Here is a 17,573-nt window from a genome sequence, read left to right on the forward strand (position 1 = left end):
TTGCTTGATAGCCTTCTTTCAGTTTTTTGTTGGCCTAGCTGTTTAGTTTTCACCCTCGAATTAGTCAAATCTGCATTAGACCCAGGCATAAGTTTATCTTCTGGTACAAAAATGAGCCAGTCATTTCAAAGCAGAAGGAGAAGGAAATCCCTCCTTCCTCCACCCCTTGGTACTGCCTTCAAGGAGCGTTGTCACCTCAAACACTCAGGATAGGATACTGATGGGTACGCTGGAGGCAAGTGCTACTGGGAGATTAGGTTCAGTTTTCAGCAATTATTGTCCCTGATTCCAGCTACAGTCCTTATAACAGAAGAGTTTTGTCAGAAAGATCCAAATTTCAACCTCATTTATATCATAAAAAGCTAGAATTCAGTTCTATCTGTTAGAGTAACACTAAATTTACACAAAAACACTCCTGACTAGGATGTGATTATAACCTCAGAAAGCAAGCAGTTCAGTAGAGATACACACACGCCAGTTAAAATCAAAGGAAATTGAAGCCATGATTCCACATACTCTAACCCTGTGATGCTAGTATAGGAATAATATACTGCATCTTGCAAGATACAGTATTTTCTCAGGGAACAGAGTTTACAGCATTTAGTTTAAGATTATAAAATACACATACTACTGTCATAATGGCTATTCTCATGTCTAATTTGAAACATATACAAGTGTGAAATACAGAGCAGCCTGGAAAAACACATTAATTGAATTAAAAAAAAACACAACAGACAAACAAACAAAAAGTCAGTTCCAGGAAGTTTTGGATTTTTTAAACCTTGTGTTGCAATTTAAAGGAAAAAACAAACAAACAAACACGAGCAAAGCTAAACATATGAAAGACAATTTTAAAGTTCTAAATATTCCCAAAAGACACCATACAGTTGAATCAAAATATTCCCTTCCTTCAGTAAACTTCACCTGCCATATGCAAAATAAAGTTCTTACTTCAAAAGCAAACAAAATCAAATAATAAACACTATGGGAACCTGAAATCAAAGATAAAGCTCAAGACTTTAAAAAATAAATAAAAAATGGGTCCAATGGGGCACACAGACTTCTATCTTCAAATAGTACTCACAGAGTATCTTAGACTATGATGTGACTTGCAGTGGAAAAATGAATTAAATGTTACCACCAAACTAATCCAAAACTGTATTACTTTTGCTTTTAAAAAAAAACAAATAAACCAAATGTTTCTATTTTTTGAAACAAAACAGTAATAATAATAATAATAAGTAAAAAAAACAAACATAAAAGGTAGGAACAAACAGTTCTACTTTGATAACTCTTCCTATATATGTATTTATGTGCTTCTGGAGGAAGTCCACCACTTTCAGCACAGTTATACTGGTATGAGGTCAGAACCTTGCCCAGAGATTTAAGCTTTTCTTTGTTTTATAGGATGGATTGGATCAATCCACATCAGGCTACATATGCAGAGGGAAGCATCCTGCCTTCCATGAATGCCATTCATAGCCAATGAATAAGTAGGCAGCCACATCACCATGAGACAGCATGAGAAGCTTGATGAGTAGAAAGATACTGATCTTTCTTCTCCCTTCCAAGTGCTTCCATAGAAGGTGAAGATAATTTGGTCTTCTTAGCTAAAAGATAATCCATCAGATTACTTAAAGATAGTGAGTAGAATTTAAATATTGTCTAAAAAAACAACAGCAAAAAAATGCTAGTTGGCTCACAGTCAATGAAATCAGTAAAAATAATTTTAAAAACACTTACTTTATTTTCACGCTCAATTTGTTTATATTTCAGGGTAATGAAGTTCAAGTCAGCCATCTCAGACTCAGTTTGACGGGCCTCTATCAAACGGCTGATGTATCTGTTTACTCGAGTTCCAGGAGTGTTGTATACGACATTGGTAGAAAAAGAGGAACGATTCCTGAGTTTTTCAGAGGCTGTCCTTAAAGCTCTCCTCTGTAGCAGAAATTAAGAAAAAAACACAGACTTTTATTAACATTGACATTTACTGTGTTCATATTATCCCAAGTTTACAGTCAGTATGAGGAATTCATTAAGAAAAGCAACTACAAAAAAAAAAACTCTTTAGGTGAAATCCTGATCTCTTTAGAATTGATGATCATATTCCCACTGTGTTCCAGGATTTCAATCCTCATCAGCAGAAATCTTCTTTACATACTCTCCTGAGACTTCTTTTCCACTGAAGAGATAAACAGTTTGATCCCAAAGTCACTTTACCTAGCAAAATCATTAGAAGTTTTATCTTAATGAAAGACACAGAGCCCTGCACATCTTAAAGATGTGACAGCCATGCTCTTCATGACACAAGAAAAGTCCTACTGGCCAAGACCACCAAAGTGTCAACATATATTTGGAAATAAAATTTTCCATTACTTCTTGCATGATGACCATATATGATTTTGGAGGATCAGAAATCTCAGATTTTCCTATTTGTAACTCGCATTAGATCTCTCTTGTTAAGATCTCTTTAGTATGCACTTTTAGGCCACTTGCACATCTGGATGGAGCAGTTTAATAAATTATCAGAGCTAAACTGCTCCTCACTGGGGTTCATACCTTCAAGGCTGACATAGCATAACAGGAAAGATGATCCCTCAAAGTCCTTGTCAGTGCAAAAGATCTATTGCAGAGCATATCTGAAAGGAATTTTAGACAACGTGTCTCACAGAGAGAGTTTAGAACACTCACAGAGATGGTGAGCAGCATCTCAGCTACAATGGTGCTAACCTTCAGTTGAGGGCATTGCAATTCAAGCCACTATGGTTAGATCTGCACTAGTATGACTGTCCATGTATCAGCACACACTGAAAGGATTAGGGCTTTCACAAAACAGACTTGTAACTTCTTAATTTTTTAACATAGAGTGATAAAGATGTAGGCCAATTGTGCAAAACAAACAAACAAACAAACAAAAAACCCACAACCCAGTCATATAATAATTAGCATTTTGAACAATTAGCATGAAGAATAAGGTATTGAGTATTCTTTTCAGCTTAAAAAGGGTCAAGCCTCACTTCCCAAATGGGTTTTGACAGCCCAGCTCACTAAAGTTGAACTTTTAAAATAAAAATAATATAATATATATATATAATTATATAATATATATAATGTAATATAAATGTAATATAATATAACATGTTATATTACATTATATATATATACATAATATTATATATGTGTATTATTTAACATCTGTGGAGTTCAGGAAGAGTATTCAACACATTAGGAAATGGTGAGTCTGGTCAGGGAAAAGGACTCCATTGGCTCAGTTTATAATCAGTAGAGTCTGTCAGCAAGCTGTTATAAATTTCTCTCTTCACAGCAGTCAATACTTAATAGCCCACTCTTTAAAGGATATATTACAAAAATAAATCCTTCTAAACCAGATGATAAAAAGAGGTGGTGCTCATTATTTAAGTAATTCTGTAGGAATGGCATTTTCCTGTCTTACTCCACAGAAAGTAGTTGTTGTAAGATCCTCATCATTGAATAAACAGTGGACTACAACTGTAGTCCTGTTTTGTTGTCTCCATATATAGAAAGTAGTTTATTAATCAATTATGAAATATAAAAAAATATTTTATATAATAACAAATTGAAATATTTTTCTTCAAACTATCAGATCCTATTACTTATGAAGTTGAATGTGGTGTAAGAAGTAGTTATTTCATCATGAAAATTAACTGTATGGACATATGTGGATTGGAGCTTTCAAATCCAATCCTCTGCTTTTATTTAACCATAACAGAAATCTTAATTTGAGAGTCATACAACTATTCTAAATATTTCTAACCATAAATTTGTTCTGTTGCAGAACATCTTTCAAACAGGCCAAAATCTACCAGCTCTCCCACAAGTTTATATGGAAACTATGTGCTGTCAGGGAATATTGCCAGGAATTAACAGTTTTGCTGTTCATAAAGATAAAAAAGTTAACATATAAATTGCTTAGGGTGAGGCAAAAATATCTGCTGGAATTTTTAATAATTTGAATTTAAACCACAGGGATGAGCACATAGGGATGAGCAAAACAGCTTTCTTTAAGAAAAATAAAAATAATTTAAAAATGCTTCTTTGCTTCAAAATTTGAAATGGGAGTAAACAATGAAATAAACACTGTTAACTATTACTCTAAAATAGGGTCAAAGTTACTGTGCTAAGTCAAATTAGGTGTTGCTCACAGTTAATTACTTAAGTCTCTTATTTTTTCTTCTGTTATTATTTCATACAGTAAAGTTATATGATGTATTATCTACGATCAAGAATAATCCTGTCTCCTGGGCTGGTGTGTATGTGTGTATCTATGTTTGCCCAGACTGTTAATGACAATATTTTTATCTATAAATCCTAAATAAAAGAGAGCCACGGACCAGGCCAAAAGTCTGTCTTGGAGACATCTACACAGGGTAGTTCAAAACAGAGCAAGGTGCAAGCTAGCACTTCAGCAGTGTGAACAGTCCAGAGAACAGTGCCTGAGCATACTGCCTGGTCTCCTATTTAGATGTCGGAGGAGGCCTCTGGGGCAGGCTGGGAGTATGTGGGAATGCCTTGTGCACGGCATGGGGTTGCGTAACCACAGCTGTGCCCTCTTATGCAAGTGGAGCTGCACTTGTGATATTACGTCTTACAATTCAGGTTGGATATTAGGAAAATGTTCTTCGCTGAGAGGGTGGTCAGGCACTCAGTCTTCCCAAGGACAGGGTCACAGCACTACACATGGTCTGATTTTTGGGTGGAGCCAGGAGTTGGACCTTGTGGGTCCCTTCCAACTCAGAATATTGTATGATTCTATTTATATTACTCAGAAATAATTAAATATATACTGCAGTAGTGTGTTGACTTTAAAGTCTTTATAGACAAACCTTGCTTTAACTGATTAGAGGACTGATAGCTCTGAAGAAACTCTGGATTGCAACACAGTGTGTTAATATTAAAAACATGTATCACACTCCATGTTAAAAGTGTATCAGGTACAAAAGCTTGGAATATGGAATAGCTGGTTCAGACAAAGAAAGCATTTCAGAACTTCACTGTATATGTTCTCACATGAAAAACAAACAAGCAAACAAAACAAAATAATACAACAACAAGAATAACACATCAGAACCCTGGGAAAACCATATCTGGATTTACTGTGTATACTACAGTATTTATACATATATACACATTAGAATCATTGTAGAGAACTGCATATGTTTCAAAGACTATGTGTGTTGCCTTTTTAAAAATACTCAAAGAAAAGCACTAATTTACAACTGAAAAGCCATACCGAAGTCCCTGTATTGGCCTATTTCAAAAGTGAATCTGGAGTTTCTGAAATTCTTCACTGAAATTGTGTTTTAAAGAAGCTAACAGGATTTTCTCTTTTTCCCCCAGAAGAAACACATGCGCATGTAAAATACAAACTAGAAAAGTTATAATTCTTTAAGTAAGATTACTTAAATTCTTTAAGTAAGATTTGAAGATTGAATCTTCAGTAACTGCACATAATTCAAATAATAATAATTAAAAAAATAAAAATAGAAGTGGAGCAGTCAAATACAAAATGAATTGCTGATTCCAATGCACACGTTTCTTGCTTTGGAGCACTGGTAGAGCAGCATATACAATATTGCCACCTGCCGGCAAAGAGAATAGGAAGGGCAAGTCAAGTCTTCAAATGTTTTTTTTTTTCTCCATAAATTTCTGATAGTATACCAGGATCTACTAGCATATAAAACAATCATGAGTTATGGCATTAAAAGCTATTCAAAAGTAAGAAAACTGTATTTGATAATTAGGGACTTGAATATTTTTATTAGGGACTTAAAGGGTTTTGTTTACTAAGCAGTTTTTTTGCTTTTTAGAGAACCACCTCGAGATATAAAATTATGTTCTTATTTTGCATCTGCTGCTATCAGTGTCAGACTGTGGTGGACTCATGATGCAAAAGAGCAGCTCTTGGTAATTGCATAAATAGCCTCAGAATCTCTAATTCCTTTGAAAGAAGCCCTTAATAAAAGCCATGTAAGACACCTGTGCTGGTTTATTCAAGAGGAGCTCCAAATGTAAGACCTGGTATAATTAAATTTTGTCTTTAGTGTGAGATGGCTGCATGTATTTCCCATTGCTGTGGTCATTAGATAGCTCTAGCCGCAGCAGGAACACATGAAGCAGCTGGCCAGGCCATCCCACAAATACTCAGAGCAGGTCTGCTTTATGTGACCCTGAAACCGATACTTAAAGAGTCCATATGAATTACCTTATCGTCATCCTCACACGTCATGACATTGGAGAAAGGGATCTCTGCTTTGAACATCTTACGACAGTGCATGAGCTGAACAAGCAGATAGCAGACTGTCTTGAACTTCATTCTTTTGGCAGGCTTAATGTCTGACAGAATCAGTCCAGGAAATATCTGTTGATCAAAAAATAGTATTTATAACTGTCATTAACATTCCCATACATACCTGCAGATATCTGTATCATCTAGTGTTTAGAACAAAGCAGTAATCTGATCAAGAAGCAATGCATTTTGATAAACATTACATATTTACATATGAAGACTATTAATTTTTTTTTTTAATCTAGTACATAAAATCTATTATACAGAATATTTAAACTTATAGTTAACATTTTGGGAATAGTTACATAGTCTACATAGAAATGTAGACTATTAAAAATAATGACAAATTCATAAAAGAGGCTACATTTTTATTTCTTTAAACTGAAAAAAAAATCTGGAAATAGAAGAAATATTTGGAGGAAATTAACATTCTTAGTAAGTTATGTTAAAAATATGATTGTCTCATTCTTATTTCCTCATTTTGTTAATTCAGACACTGGTAAACTCATTAAAATCAGAAAAGGATTGCTTTTGCTTAAAAGATACATACATGCCCCAGAAAGAGATTGTGACACACTGAAATTATACCTTAAATCTCATTTCTTCAAAGTATGAAGCATTATACCACAGAGAATTATTCTCAAAGGGTTGAGTATAATTTTTCCATTTTACAACAGAGCTCACAGTTCAGCAAAGAGAAATATTTTCTTGCTTAACTTAACTTTTCAGCATGTATTTAACTCTTGCTGACTTTAGTAAACCTCTAGTATGCATTCAGATGCTTTCACAGATAGAAAAAGAGTAATCCTTTATTCTGCCCTTAGCATTTATACCAATGTTATTCATGCTTCTGGCATGTAAAATATGTAAAGCAGCTTCATGGGAAATGTGGAAGGACCCCATGCCACGACAGAATGGGAATTTAAGCTTGTAAGATTAACCTATTCTGGAACAGCAAAATAAAGAAGTAGCAGAGGATTTGGTCTCTAGCACTCCTAAATACAGAAGACAGAGCAAATCATACTGCAAAATTCTTATTTAAATGTCCTAAACCTCACAAATGACACTGCGGCTTTGCTGTCTGGTTCTCACAATGCTATGATTTACTGAACAGTTTACATCATTACTTAATTATCAAGGAATGAAGAAGTATGTATTATCTGTAAGCATTTGTTTAATGCATGTTTTCAAGGATATCTAAATTAGAGAGATGGAAGTAAATGACGCTATGCTTATATTTTGAATGGCATCTCAGATATTAGTTTGCTATGCTGTTTAACACACAGTTAAGCACTTGCACTTTCTAGAGAATCAAGAGTATATCCTACTGGCCTACCAATACACTGTTTAGTGAGTTACACTGTTCACGAAACACAAAAATGAATTGTGTGTAAATACTTGAACATTTTTATTAACAGATGGATATGTTACATATGTTTATATATGTATAGATATATATGGCCTGTTTCAAATGTGGAAAGGTTCTTATGTGTGCCTATGTACTTTATTGTACACTGAAAATCTGATTAAAGCCAGCTAATATTACCAGCACTGTAGTGCACAGTCATCAACTGGAATCTAAAAGGACACTAGTGTGTCACTTGATCAAATATAGTTCAACATAAGTCTCTGTTAAGAGGTTCCTAGTATGAACTCTTTTCAGGACATCCTGACAGAAGACTGTGCTGTGTTGCAGTGATCACACAGAAGATGATCTACAAGGTTGTTCATACAGTAAATATAATTTAGGTATTCCTCAGGACACTAAGTATTCCTCAGGACACCAAGTAAATAGTTGTTACACTTGAGTACGGCAGATGTGATCAGCCGTTGAGCTAACATTCTCAACAGCTAAAACACACTTTTTGGACAGGTACTCTATTTACAAATTTTCCTAATGTAGCAATAATAATGTAGTTGATACAACCAGCTCCGGTGTAGCCATGTTCTGCAGCAGAGCAGAGGATTGCAGCATTCAATTTGCTGGTAAAAGCTGAGGCAAAGAAGGCATTCAGTACCTCAGCCTTTCCCATTTCCTGTGTAACCAGGTATCCCATGTTACTCAGCAGTGGGACAACATTTTCCCTAATTTTCCTTTTGTTGTTGATGTACTTACAGAAACCCTTCCTGCTGTCTTTGATATCCCTGGCCAGATTCAATTCTATTTAGTCTTCCTAACTATTCTATTTAGTTTAGTTTCTAACAATTCTATTTAGTTTTCCTAACTTCATCCCTGGATACTTGGACAACATCTCTGTATGCTTCCCAGGTTACCTATCCTTACTTCCATCATCTGTGTGTTTCCTTTATGTGTTTGAGCCTCCTGGCATTTTTGCCTGACTTCTCATTCATTGGGATGGACTACTCTAGAGGGAGTGAGTCTTGAATTTTAACCAGCCTGTTTAGGTCCCTTTTCCCTACAGGTCCTTAATCCATGGGATTCGTCCAAACAGATCTTTGAAGTCTGCTCTCCTGAAGTCCAGGGTTTGCTTACACCCTCCTCCCTTGCTCTCAGGATTCTGAACCACCATCTTAGAGTCACTGCAGCCAAGGCTGCTTGTGACCTTCACATTCCCAAGGCCCTCATTTTTGGTGAGTATGAGGTCCAGCAGATCACCTCTCCTTGTAGGCTCATCTGTCACTTGGAGGAGGAAGTTATTGCCAACACACTCCAGGAACCTCTTGGATTGTTTCTGTCCTGCTGTGTTCCTCCAGTAGACATCAGGGTGGTTAAAGTTCCCCATGAGGATCAGGGCCTGTGAACATGAGGCTTCTCCTGTATGTCTGTTGAGGGCCTCATCTTCTTGTTCTTCCTGGTCAGGTGGCCTGCAGCACACACCCATTATAATGTCCCCTTTACCTGTCCTCCCCTTAACATACATGTAAGCTCTCAGTTGGATCCTCATCTATCTTCAGGCAGAACTCCATGCATTCCAGCTTCTCTCTCATATAAGTGACTACATCCCCTTCTCATTTTCCCATCCTGTCTTTCCTAAAGAGCCTGTATCCCTCCATTGCATCACTCTATTCTTGGGACTCAATCCACCACATATCTGTGATCCCAACAAGATCATAGCCCTGCAACTTCACACAGCTCTTACTGATCATGCTTATTCACCATGGTCCTTGCATTAGTATATAGGCACCTCAGAGAGGTTCCCTGGAATGCTGGAATCCCAGAATGGGTTTAGGGCTTTTCTCCATATTGGTGCCTTGTAGTCAGTTCCTTGCTTACATGCAAAGCTATAGGTGATCCTGCTTAGGCCCCATTTTGTTGCTTTAGTGATCCCTCATGGTCATATCACCCCATGCCCTTTTCTTGACAACCCTGTCCAACACAGGATTGCTGGTTACTTTCTCCCTCCCTTCTCATGCTTAGTTTAAAGCCCTCCTTATGAGGTTAGCCATCCTACTGGAAAAAAAAATAGCTCTGCCCAAGTTCATGAGCTGGATCCCATCTCTCCCAAACAGATGCTGATCTGCAAACAGGGTCCCATGCTCTCAAACCCTGTCACCAGCACCAGGTCTATAGTCAGTTATTGACCTGTACTATCAGTGTCCTCCTCACAACCTTTCCCATCACTGGGAGGATTTAAGAGAAAACCACCTGGACTCCATGCCCTTGATTATTTTCCCCAGATCTCTGCCAGATATTTCCCCTGGAAGTATCATTTGTGCTTACATGGAATAACAGGAGGGGGTAGTATTCAGAGGGCTGGGTGAGATTCAGCAGTACCTCCACAATATCCTGGAACTGGACTCCTGGTAAGCAGCAAATCTCTCTAGTTGATAAGTCAAATGGGTGTCTCTGTCCCCTGTAATTGGGAGTCACCCATTACAATGACTTGTCATTTCTTCCTGGTGATCTTGCATGGGTTAGAGGGATAAGTTTCTTTGCTTGTAGGGATATCTGAATTCTCTTCAACACTGAGGGCAGTGAACCTATGTTGTAGATATAAGCCTCTAGGTGGGGCAGGAGCCTTTCTCTTGGTACCAGAGGTAATCAGCTTCCACCCTTCCCTTCATACAGAGGTTACATGTACCTCATCAGTGGGGTATGGATACTGCCAGCTTCTCTCCTACAGTTGGGGTCTGAGGGTCTTCAAGTTGTTGGATCACAGAGAAGATCCCATCAATCCCCCTTTCATCTTCTCTGATGTTGTGCAATCTGCTCACTTCTTCCAGGAACTCCTTCTACTTGATGGCACAGCTCCTCCAATACAGCACATTTGCAGGACAGAGGAACATCACTCATGGCAGAATGAAGCCTTAGGCACTTTCTGCAAGCTGGGAGTGGAAGACTACATTTGCCACCTGAAGCTTTGTCTGCCTCAGTCTCCACTCTAGCAGGGATAGCCACTGCAAAATCGGCTGGCAAAACATATCTGTGACAGTTAAAATCATCTGAAGTCAACTGTGGGCCCCCTTCTTCATGTCATTCTGAGTGAACTACTGCAAAAACTGTGGCATTTTTTGGATGCTTCTGTCCTGAGCAACCTGTTGTATTTCAAAAGTGGATCTAGCTGTGAAGGTGACCCTGATTTGAGCAGGGAGGTTGACCACAGACCTTCCAGAGGCCCCCTCCAAATCCAGGTACTGTGCCATGCTATGAAAATGTGTGGAACACATATATCTTCTGTTCTTCATGGCTGGTCAAGGCCCTAAACATGCCAAAGACATTGCAATACACACAAGTAGGGCACAATGGCAGTTCCTAGATCATGGATAATTTTATACATATCTTTTTATTTATTTATTTATTTATTTATGTTTTGGTCTGATAGTTGCAGGACCTATGGATTCTACACTGGGCCTGGAGATTTTCCATTCTACTCTTATATATACACAGCATAAAAAAGCACAAACAAAGGAACTCTCCCACTTTCATCTCACAAATCTTGTCCCTTATTTTAAATTATCATTACTCTTTTGACTGCAGGACAACATTTTTTACACAGAGAACTTTTGAGTGGAGCATTTCAGTAAGGTCACCTTCTGCTGTAAGCCTCTGATAATGGCAAGAAATGCAGTGCAGTCTGTTAAAACAGACTTAAGATAAACAATCAAACAAAACAAATAAAAATGAAACAAACAAACAAACAAAACATCTTTCACTCTGCCTGTTCTTTAAACTTGCTCTAGGACAGTATTACAGGAAAGCTGTGCAGCATTCTCATCCTAGCTCATTTTGTCAATGCATTTTACTTTCACACTCCTTTTTTTAACCCTTGGGATCATTTTTTATTTTGTTCACTGTTCCTTTGCTTCATAATTTTAGAAAGGCTGGTTATGTGCTGCAAAGCAGTCAGCAAACAAGGTTAAGAGCTGGGATTAAAAGCACTCTGAAAGCAGCCTGACTGTCTACAGCTTTGTGAGCATTTCTAAGTACACAGGAAACAAAAAAAAATACTGATTAAAATTCTGGGAAAACACCCCAGTGTTTAAATCTCATGTGATACTCCAGTAAGGGATTCACTGGTGCTTATCTGGGATTCTCAGAAACAGCAGCAGACTGTTGTTCCCCTGGCTATATTCAGCTACAGTGCTTAAACAGTACTGAAAAAAGAAGATATCAGTGACATTCAAAATACTTTCACAGAAATCATAAATGCTGTAGCAGCTTCATGGCAACTGCAGGAACAGTCCTGAAGATCTAGAGTAGCACACTGTTTGCTGGGTGGTAGCACAAGTAGTCTACTTACAGTGTTGGGGTGTGTGTATTCCAACTAGAAATAATCTAGAGCTTCTATCAAAACACTGTGTCTATCTTTTAAAACGATTCTGCTAAGGTATAAATGGGGTGTTAAAACTTAAAATGTTCAAGTTAGGCATTTAAATCTCTTAGTTAAATTCTTCAGGAGTTGTCAGATATTCAAAATACAAACCAGGCTGGACTCTCCTAGGCACGACAGCAATGGCAGCTGCAGGCAAGCATCACTTTGAAAACAGAAATCCTCAATGTGTGCCTAGTGTGTACCCCAAATTAGATACTTAGGTACATTTCAAATTAGACCACTTTTGCCAAATGTATTTTTGCATGTGGTATGCTATCAAAGGAGAGAGTTTGAGTAGCTGGAGTTTTCACATGCCCTGCATTAGCTGTAAAGATCTCTTATTCTGTTACTATTTAGAGCAGGAATCTAAACTCTAGCACTTCAAAAGGGCTAGTAAACACTAATGTCAAAATATCCTCAAAATGAATTAGTTCGGAAAGCTGGCAAAGCATAATGATCACAAAGACTTTCTTGAGACAATGTGGACAGGACAAGTAGAGACAAATGCAAAAATGTCCAAGGGAACTGCTAGACGTATGGATGGATTTCTTGGGCCATAAGTGCTCTGTGGAAAACACAAATACAATACAGTTGGAAAATAAAAAAAAAAGAAAAAAGAAAGAAAAAATTAGAGAAATGTGTGGCATGTCCATGCAGACCTAAACAGACTTAATCAATCAAATTTACAGAGAAGGAAATGTCCTACAAATATAAATGGAGCTTCAGTTTGAATTGAAATAATAAAAATAAATAAATAATGAATGCAGTAATTTTAGACCCATCGTTTCACTCAATTTAGTCCTTTAGCTTTTTTCTGTTGTCGACGGAAGGAAGACACAGACGCTCAATATGAGTGAACAGTGAACTTCAACCTTAATGGATAGCTCTGTCGCCTTTTATCTAGTTCGAACATAATCAACTCATACATATTGCAAAAACTAAGCTCAGGATTGGCTAACATTTCCCGCTCTTTTCAGGTAGTTCCTCCTTCTTTTAGCCACCGTCCCGCCTTAGGGACTTTCCCAATCGCTCAAGGGCATCGTGTCCTTGAGCCTGATTGGCTCTCAGCCAGCTGTGTACGTGCCAGACTCATGTGAGTTGAGTACGGTACTTCACTAGCCCATTGCCTCTTAACTGCCCAACATCCACGTGTCCTATTTCACTTAACCATTCCTCCACAATTCCCCCGTTTTTATTTTGCGCTACAAATACCTTCTCTGTGAGTTGCTCTAGTTTCTTAGTTAGGCAGTTAAAGATCATACGTGCAGCAACTATAATCAATATAATTATAAGTAGAAAGCGAAGTCCCTCTTTAACTAAGAAAACCCATCCACCCATGTTCCCAAAAACAGATTTAAGCCAACCTTCAAACCAACTATCTTGTACTACAATTTTTTGTGTATGATCCCTTAACAATTTCAACTGGTCGTGAATTGACTAACCATGGTCAGAAAGATAAAAGCAACACATTCCTTCTACATCTTCACACCCATGTCCCTGAGCCAGCAATAAGAAATCAATAGCGACCCTATTTTGCAATACAGCATGTCTTAGACTCTCCATATCTTGTGACATTTCAGAAAGAACTTGTGTTGTTACATTTGATTGTTTAACAGCCCAACAAGCAAGCTTATTAATGTTAGTCAAAGCATGTGCAGTTCCCACACCAGGCACCAAAGAAGCAAAGAATCTTTCTGCTGGACCCCACAATTCTACATCATCATTACAGTCAGAACCCAAAGTTTTTAGTTCTCGTTTAATTCTTCTGCTCCTTGTCGAGTTCTGCCACGAGTGTAAATCTGGAGCGAAAAGTGTGAGTCGCCCTAGGTAACACGGACCTCCAAAAGCATTGGCTGGTACTCCTTGCCATGCACGGTCTCCACAGATCAAAAACATGCCAGAGAGAAGCAGCACAGCCGCCGCTGCTTCCATGGTTCCGTCAGACAGGCTGCAGGGTCCTGATGTCCGTCCCTCTGCTCTGTGCCGACTCACCACACGGTGAGCTCCAAGCGCAGCGCTGCTCGTGGCGGTGACTGAGGGGGGGGAGGCTCCCACTGCCCCGTAGCCCCCTGAGGCAGCGTTACCGTTCTCACTGAAGGCGGCAGTGGGCAATGCCCAGCTCCAGCGCTTCCCGGCAATCCCAGTCGCTCTGTAGCGGCAGCAGCGACTCTCTGCTCAGCCTGATGTGTAGCTAAAGCGCTAGTGACTGTTTTCCAAGGCTTCAATAATTTTTTAGCAGACTTAATATCATTAATAACATCAAACAATTTATCTACAAATTTACGCCACTCTGTTTGTTCAAAAAACTGTATCACGATTTGTAAAACAACCCTGCGCTACTGCATATGCTAATAACCCTGGCAAATCTTTTTCTACAATCTATATCTAAAATACTCCGCTTTTCTAAAAATCATCTGAGCAAATTATACGCCGCTTGTCTTTCATACCTTTATATATACAGTTACAGCCTTTGCAAAGACCTCGGCGGCGCTTTTCCGGCGGGACCCTTTATAGGCTCATCCCGAGTGCGGGGACTCCCTTCCACCTTCTGAGCTGCGGGTGCGGGGACTCCTGTCCCTTTCACCTTTCAGACCTCGGCGACGCGTGACCGGCGGGATCCTCTCCCGGGTGCGGGGACTCCACGTCCCTTTCACCTTCCCGACGCGGGTGCGGGGATTCTTGTCCCTTCCACCTCCTGGGCTGTGTTGCAGGACCGGATCCTCCCTTATTCCGTCGAACACGTGGCCCAGGATCACTGCCAGCAGTGTCCAAATCCCGTTCAGACCGGTCCCTGTTCGGGCGCCAATTTGTTGTCGACGGAAGGAAGACACAGACGCTCAATATGAGTGAACAGTGAACTTCAACCTTAATGGATAGCTCTGTCGCCTTTTATCTAGTTCGAACATAATCAACTCATACATATTGCAAATACTAAGCTCAGGATTGGCTAACATTTCCCGCTCTTTTCAGGTAGTTCCTCCTTCTTTTAGCCACCGTCCCGCCTTAGGGACTTTCCCAATCGCTCAAGGGCATTGTGTCCTTGAGCCTGATTGGCTCTCAGCCAGCTCTGTACGTGCCAGACTCATGTGAGTTGAGTACGGTACTTTACTAGCCCATTGCCTCTTAACTGCCCAACATCCACGTGTCCTATTTCACTTAACCATTCCTCCACATTTTTCCTCTCTTTTTTTTTTTTTTTTTTTAATTGTTCACATGATGATGATTAGAAAATTTTCAGCATCTACTTTAGAGGCTATTGAGAATCTTTCCTTACTAAGATGAACTTTTTAAAACAAGTGGTGAATGAAGTCAAATCCAGTTGGAGGCCGGTCACCAGTGGCATTCCCCAGGGCTTGGTGCTGGGGCCAGTCCTCTTTAATATCTTTATTGATGATCTGGATGAGTGCATCGAGTGCACCCTCAGTAAGTTTGCAGATGATACCACGTTAGGTGCATGTGTTGATCTGCTCGAGGGTAGGAAGGCTCTGCAGGAGGATCTGGATAGGCTGCACCAATGGGCTGAGGTCAACTGTATGACGTTCAACAAGGCCAAGTGCCTGGTCCTGCACCTGCCTAGTGGAGAAGGACCTGGGAGTATTGGTGGATAGTCGGCTGAATATGAGCCAGCAGTGTGCTCAGGTGGCCAAGAAGGCCAACAGCATCCTGGCTTGTATAAGAAGCAGTGTGGCCAGCAGTCCTAAGGAAGTGATTGTCCCCCTGTACTTGGCTCTGGTGAGGCCGCACCTCGAGTACTGTGTTCAGTTTTGGGCCCCTCGCTACAAGAAGGACATGGAGGTGCTCGAGTGAGTCCAGAGAAGGGCGACGAAGTTGGTGATGGGTCTGGAGAACAAGTCTTATGAGGAGGAGCTGAGGGAGCTGGGCTTTTTCAGCCTGGAAAAGAGGAGGCTCAGGGGCGACCTTATCACTCTCTACAGGTACCTTAAAAGAAGGCTGTAGCGAGGTGGGGGTTGGTCTATTCTCCCACGTGCCTGGTGACAGGACGAGGGGGAATGGGCTAAAGTTGCGCTAGGGTTGTTTTAGGCTGGATGTTAGGAAGAACTTCTTTACTGAGAGGGTTGTTAGGCATTGGAATGGGCTGCCCAGGGAAGTGGTGGAGCCACCGCCCCTGGAGGTCTTTAAAAGACGTTTAGATGTAGAGCTTAGGGACATGGTTTAGTGGAGGACTTGTTAGTGTTAGGTCAGAGGTTGGACTCGATGATCTTGCGGTCTCTTCCAACCTAGAAATTCTGTGATTCTGTGAAGTCAGGCAAAGTCTAACAACATGCTGTGAAATGCCGTAGTAATGCATCAATCATACACATCAAACTACTTCACTTAAGAAGAAAATATTATTAATACATGAAAGAAATTGTCTCAAGAGTGTAAATGGGCAGTTATACTTGTGAAATACACTAGATGCTAACAATGATTCACAGATAAAAGTGATTTACAAATTAAGCCAGAAGGTAAGCACATGTAGTTACTAAGTATTTCATTTATACAAAACACAGAAGTAATCATGAAGCAATCTGTTTTGTCTACTCTGTGCTATTACATGAGAATAATTCAAGACTGGGGAAAAATGTCAAATCAGCTAGAAGAAAGACATAAGCAGACAAAACCTGTTGCTTGTGGTGGAAAAGTATGGGGCCTAGTGATTTATTTTAATATTGAAGGCAGATCATTTGTTTCATGGAACAAAGTTATGTTGATTAATAGTAAAGGAGGATGTTGGGCTCCAAATCAAAAATACTGCCTTTTCAAGCAACAAAGTGATAGAAAATTTGTTTACTTTCCAGCCACTCCTTGGTGAGAGGACTGCAATATAGGAAATGTAAAATCACATCTGTTTATGGTAGATATGACAATGATGTGACAGTCTTTGCCACTTTTTTTGCACCTGTTGTCATGCAGAATGAATCTCAGGTGTGCAGAAAGAATTTCTGCCTTAATAGGCAGATCATGAGTCAAAGAAATTAAATGATCAACCTTTCGAGCTGTCAAATCCATCTGTACTTCACAATAAATTATGCCACAAGTATGTGCTGTAGATAACTGCATTACAAATTTCTAATGTTTACAAGAATTTTTACATTTTAAACAGTACTTTCCAAAGAATTCTCCTGAGCTGTGTTTGCTTATTAAGAGGATTCTTTAACTTCCAGGTTTTGGGTAAAGTTTTCCTAAAATCTTAAGACTGACAAAAGTGATCTCTTCTTCAACTATTGCATTAAGTTCTCTTCTCAAATAAACTGCTGGTATTTGGGTTTGGTCATAATTATTTTTTGGACAAAAATAAAATAGAAATTTTAGCACCGTCTTTAGATCATTTTTCTGCAGATTCGCTGCAGCAAAATAGGTGGGAGACAGAACACCCTTCCTCTGTCATCTACTTCCAGCTGAATAACTAGACAAGTATTCAGAAAAGATGTAAACCATTTTAGTTGTGATTTTCAGAGTGGTCATAGCAT

At 39.2% G+C, this 17,573-nt stretch overlaps 1 protein-coding gene across 3 annotated transcripts in view; it reads right to left on the reverse strand.

The window, feature by feature from the left end:
• The window catches only part of ADCY1 (adenylate cyclase 1), a 165,325-nt gene that overhangs the window by 37,439 nt on the left and 110,313 nt on the right, over nucleotides 1-17,573 (reverse strand). For all 3 annotated transcript variants that reach the window (XM_084510067.1, XM_084510065.1, XM_084510066.1), the window contains 2 exons: nucleotides 6,245-6,400; nucleotides 1,744-1,938 (listed from right to left, as the gene is read on the reverse strand). In XM_084510067.1, the coding sequence (XP_084366193.1) occupies nucleotides 1,744-1,938; nucleotides 6,245-6,400 (351 nt within the window). The remainder of the gene's footprint in view (nucleotides 1-1,743; nucleotides 1,939-6,244; nucleotides 6,401-17,573) is intronic.

Source organism: Aythya ferina (assembly GCF_964211825.1).
Source record: "Aythya ferina genome assembly, chromosome: 2".
NCBI classification, from domain to species: Eukaryota; Metazoa; Chordata; class Aves; order Anseriformes; family Anatidae; genus Aythya; species Aythya ferina.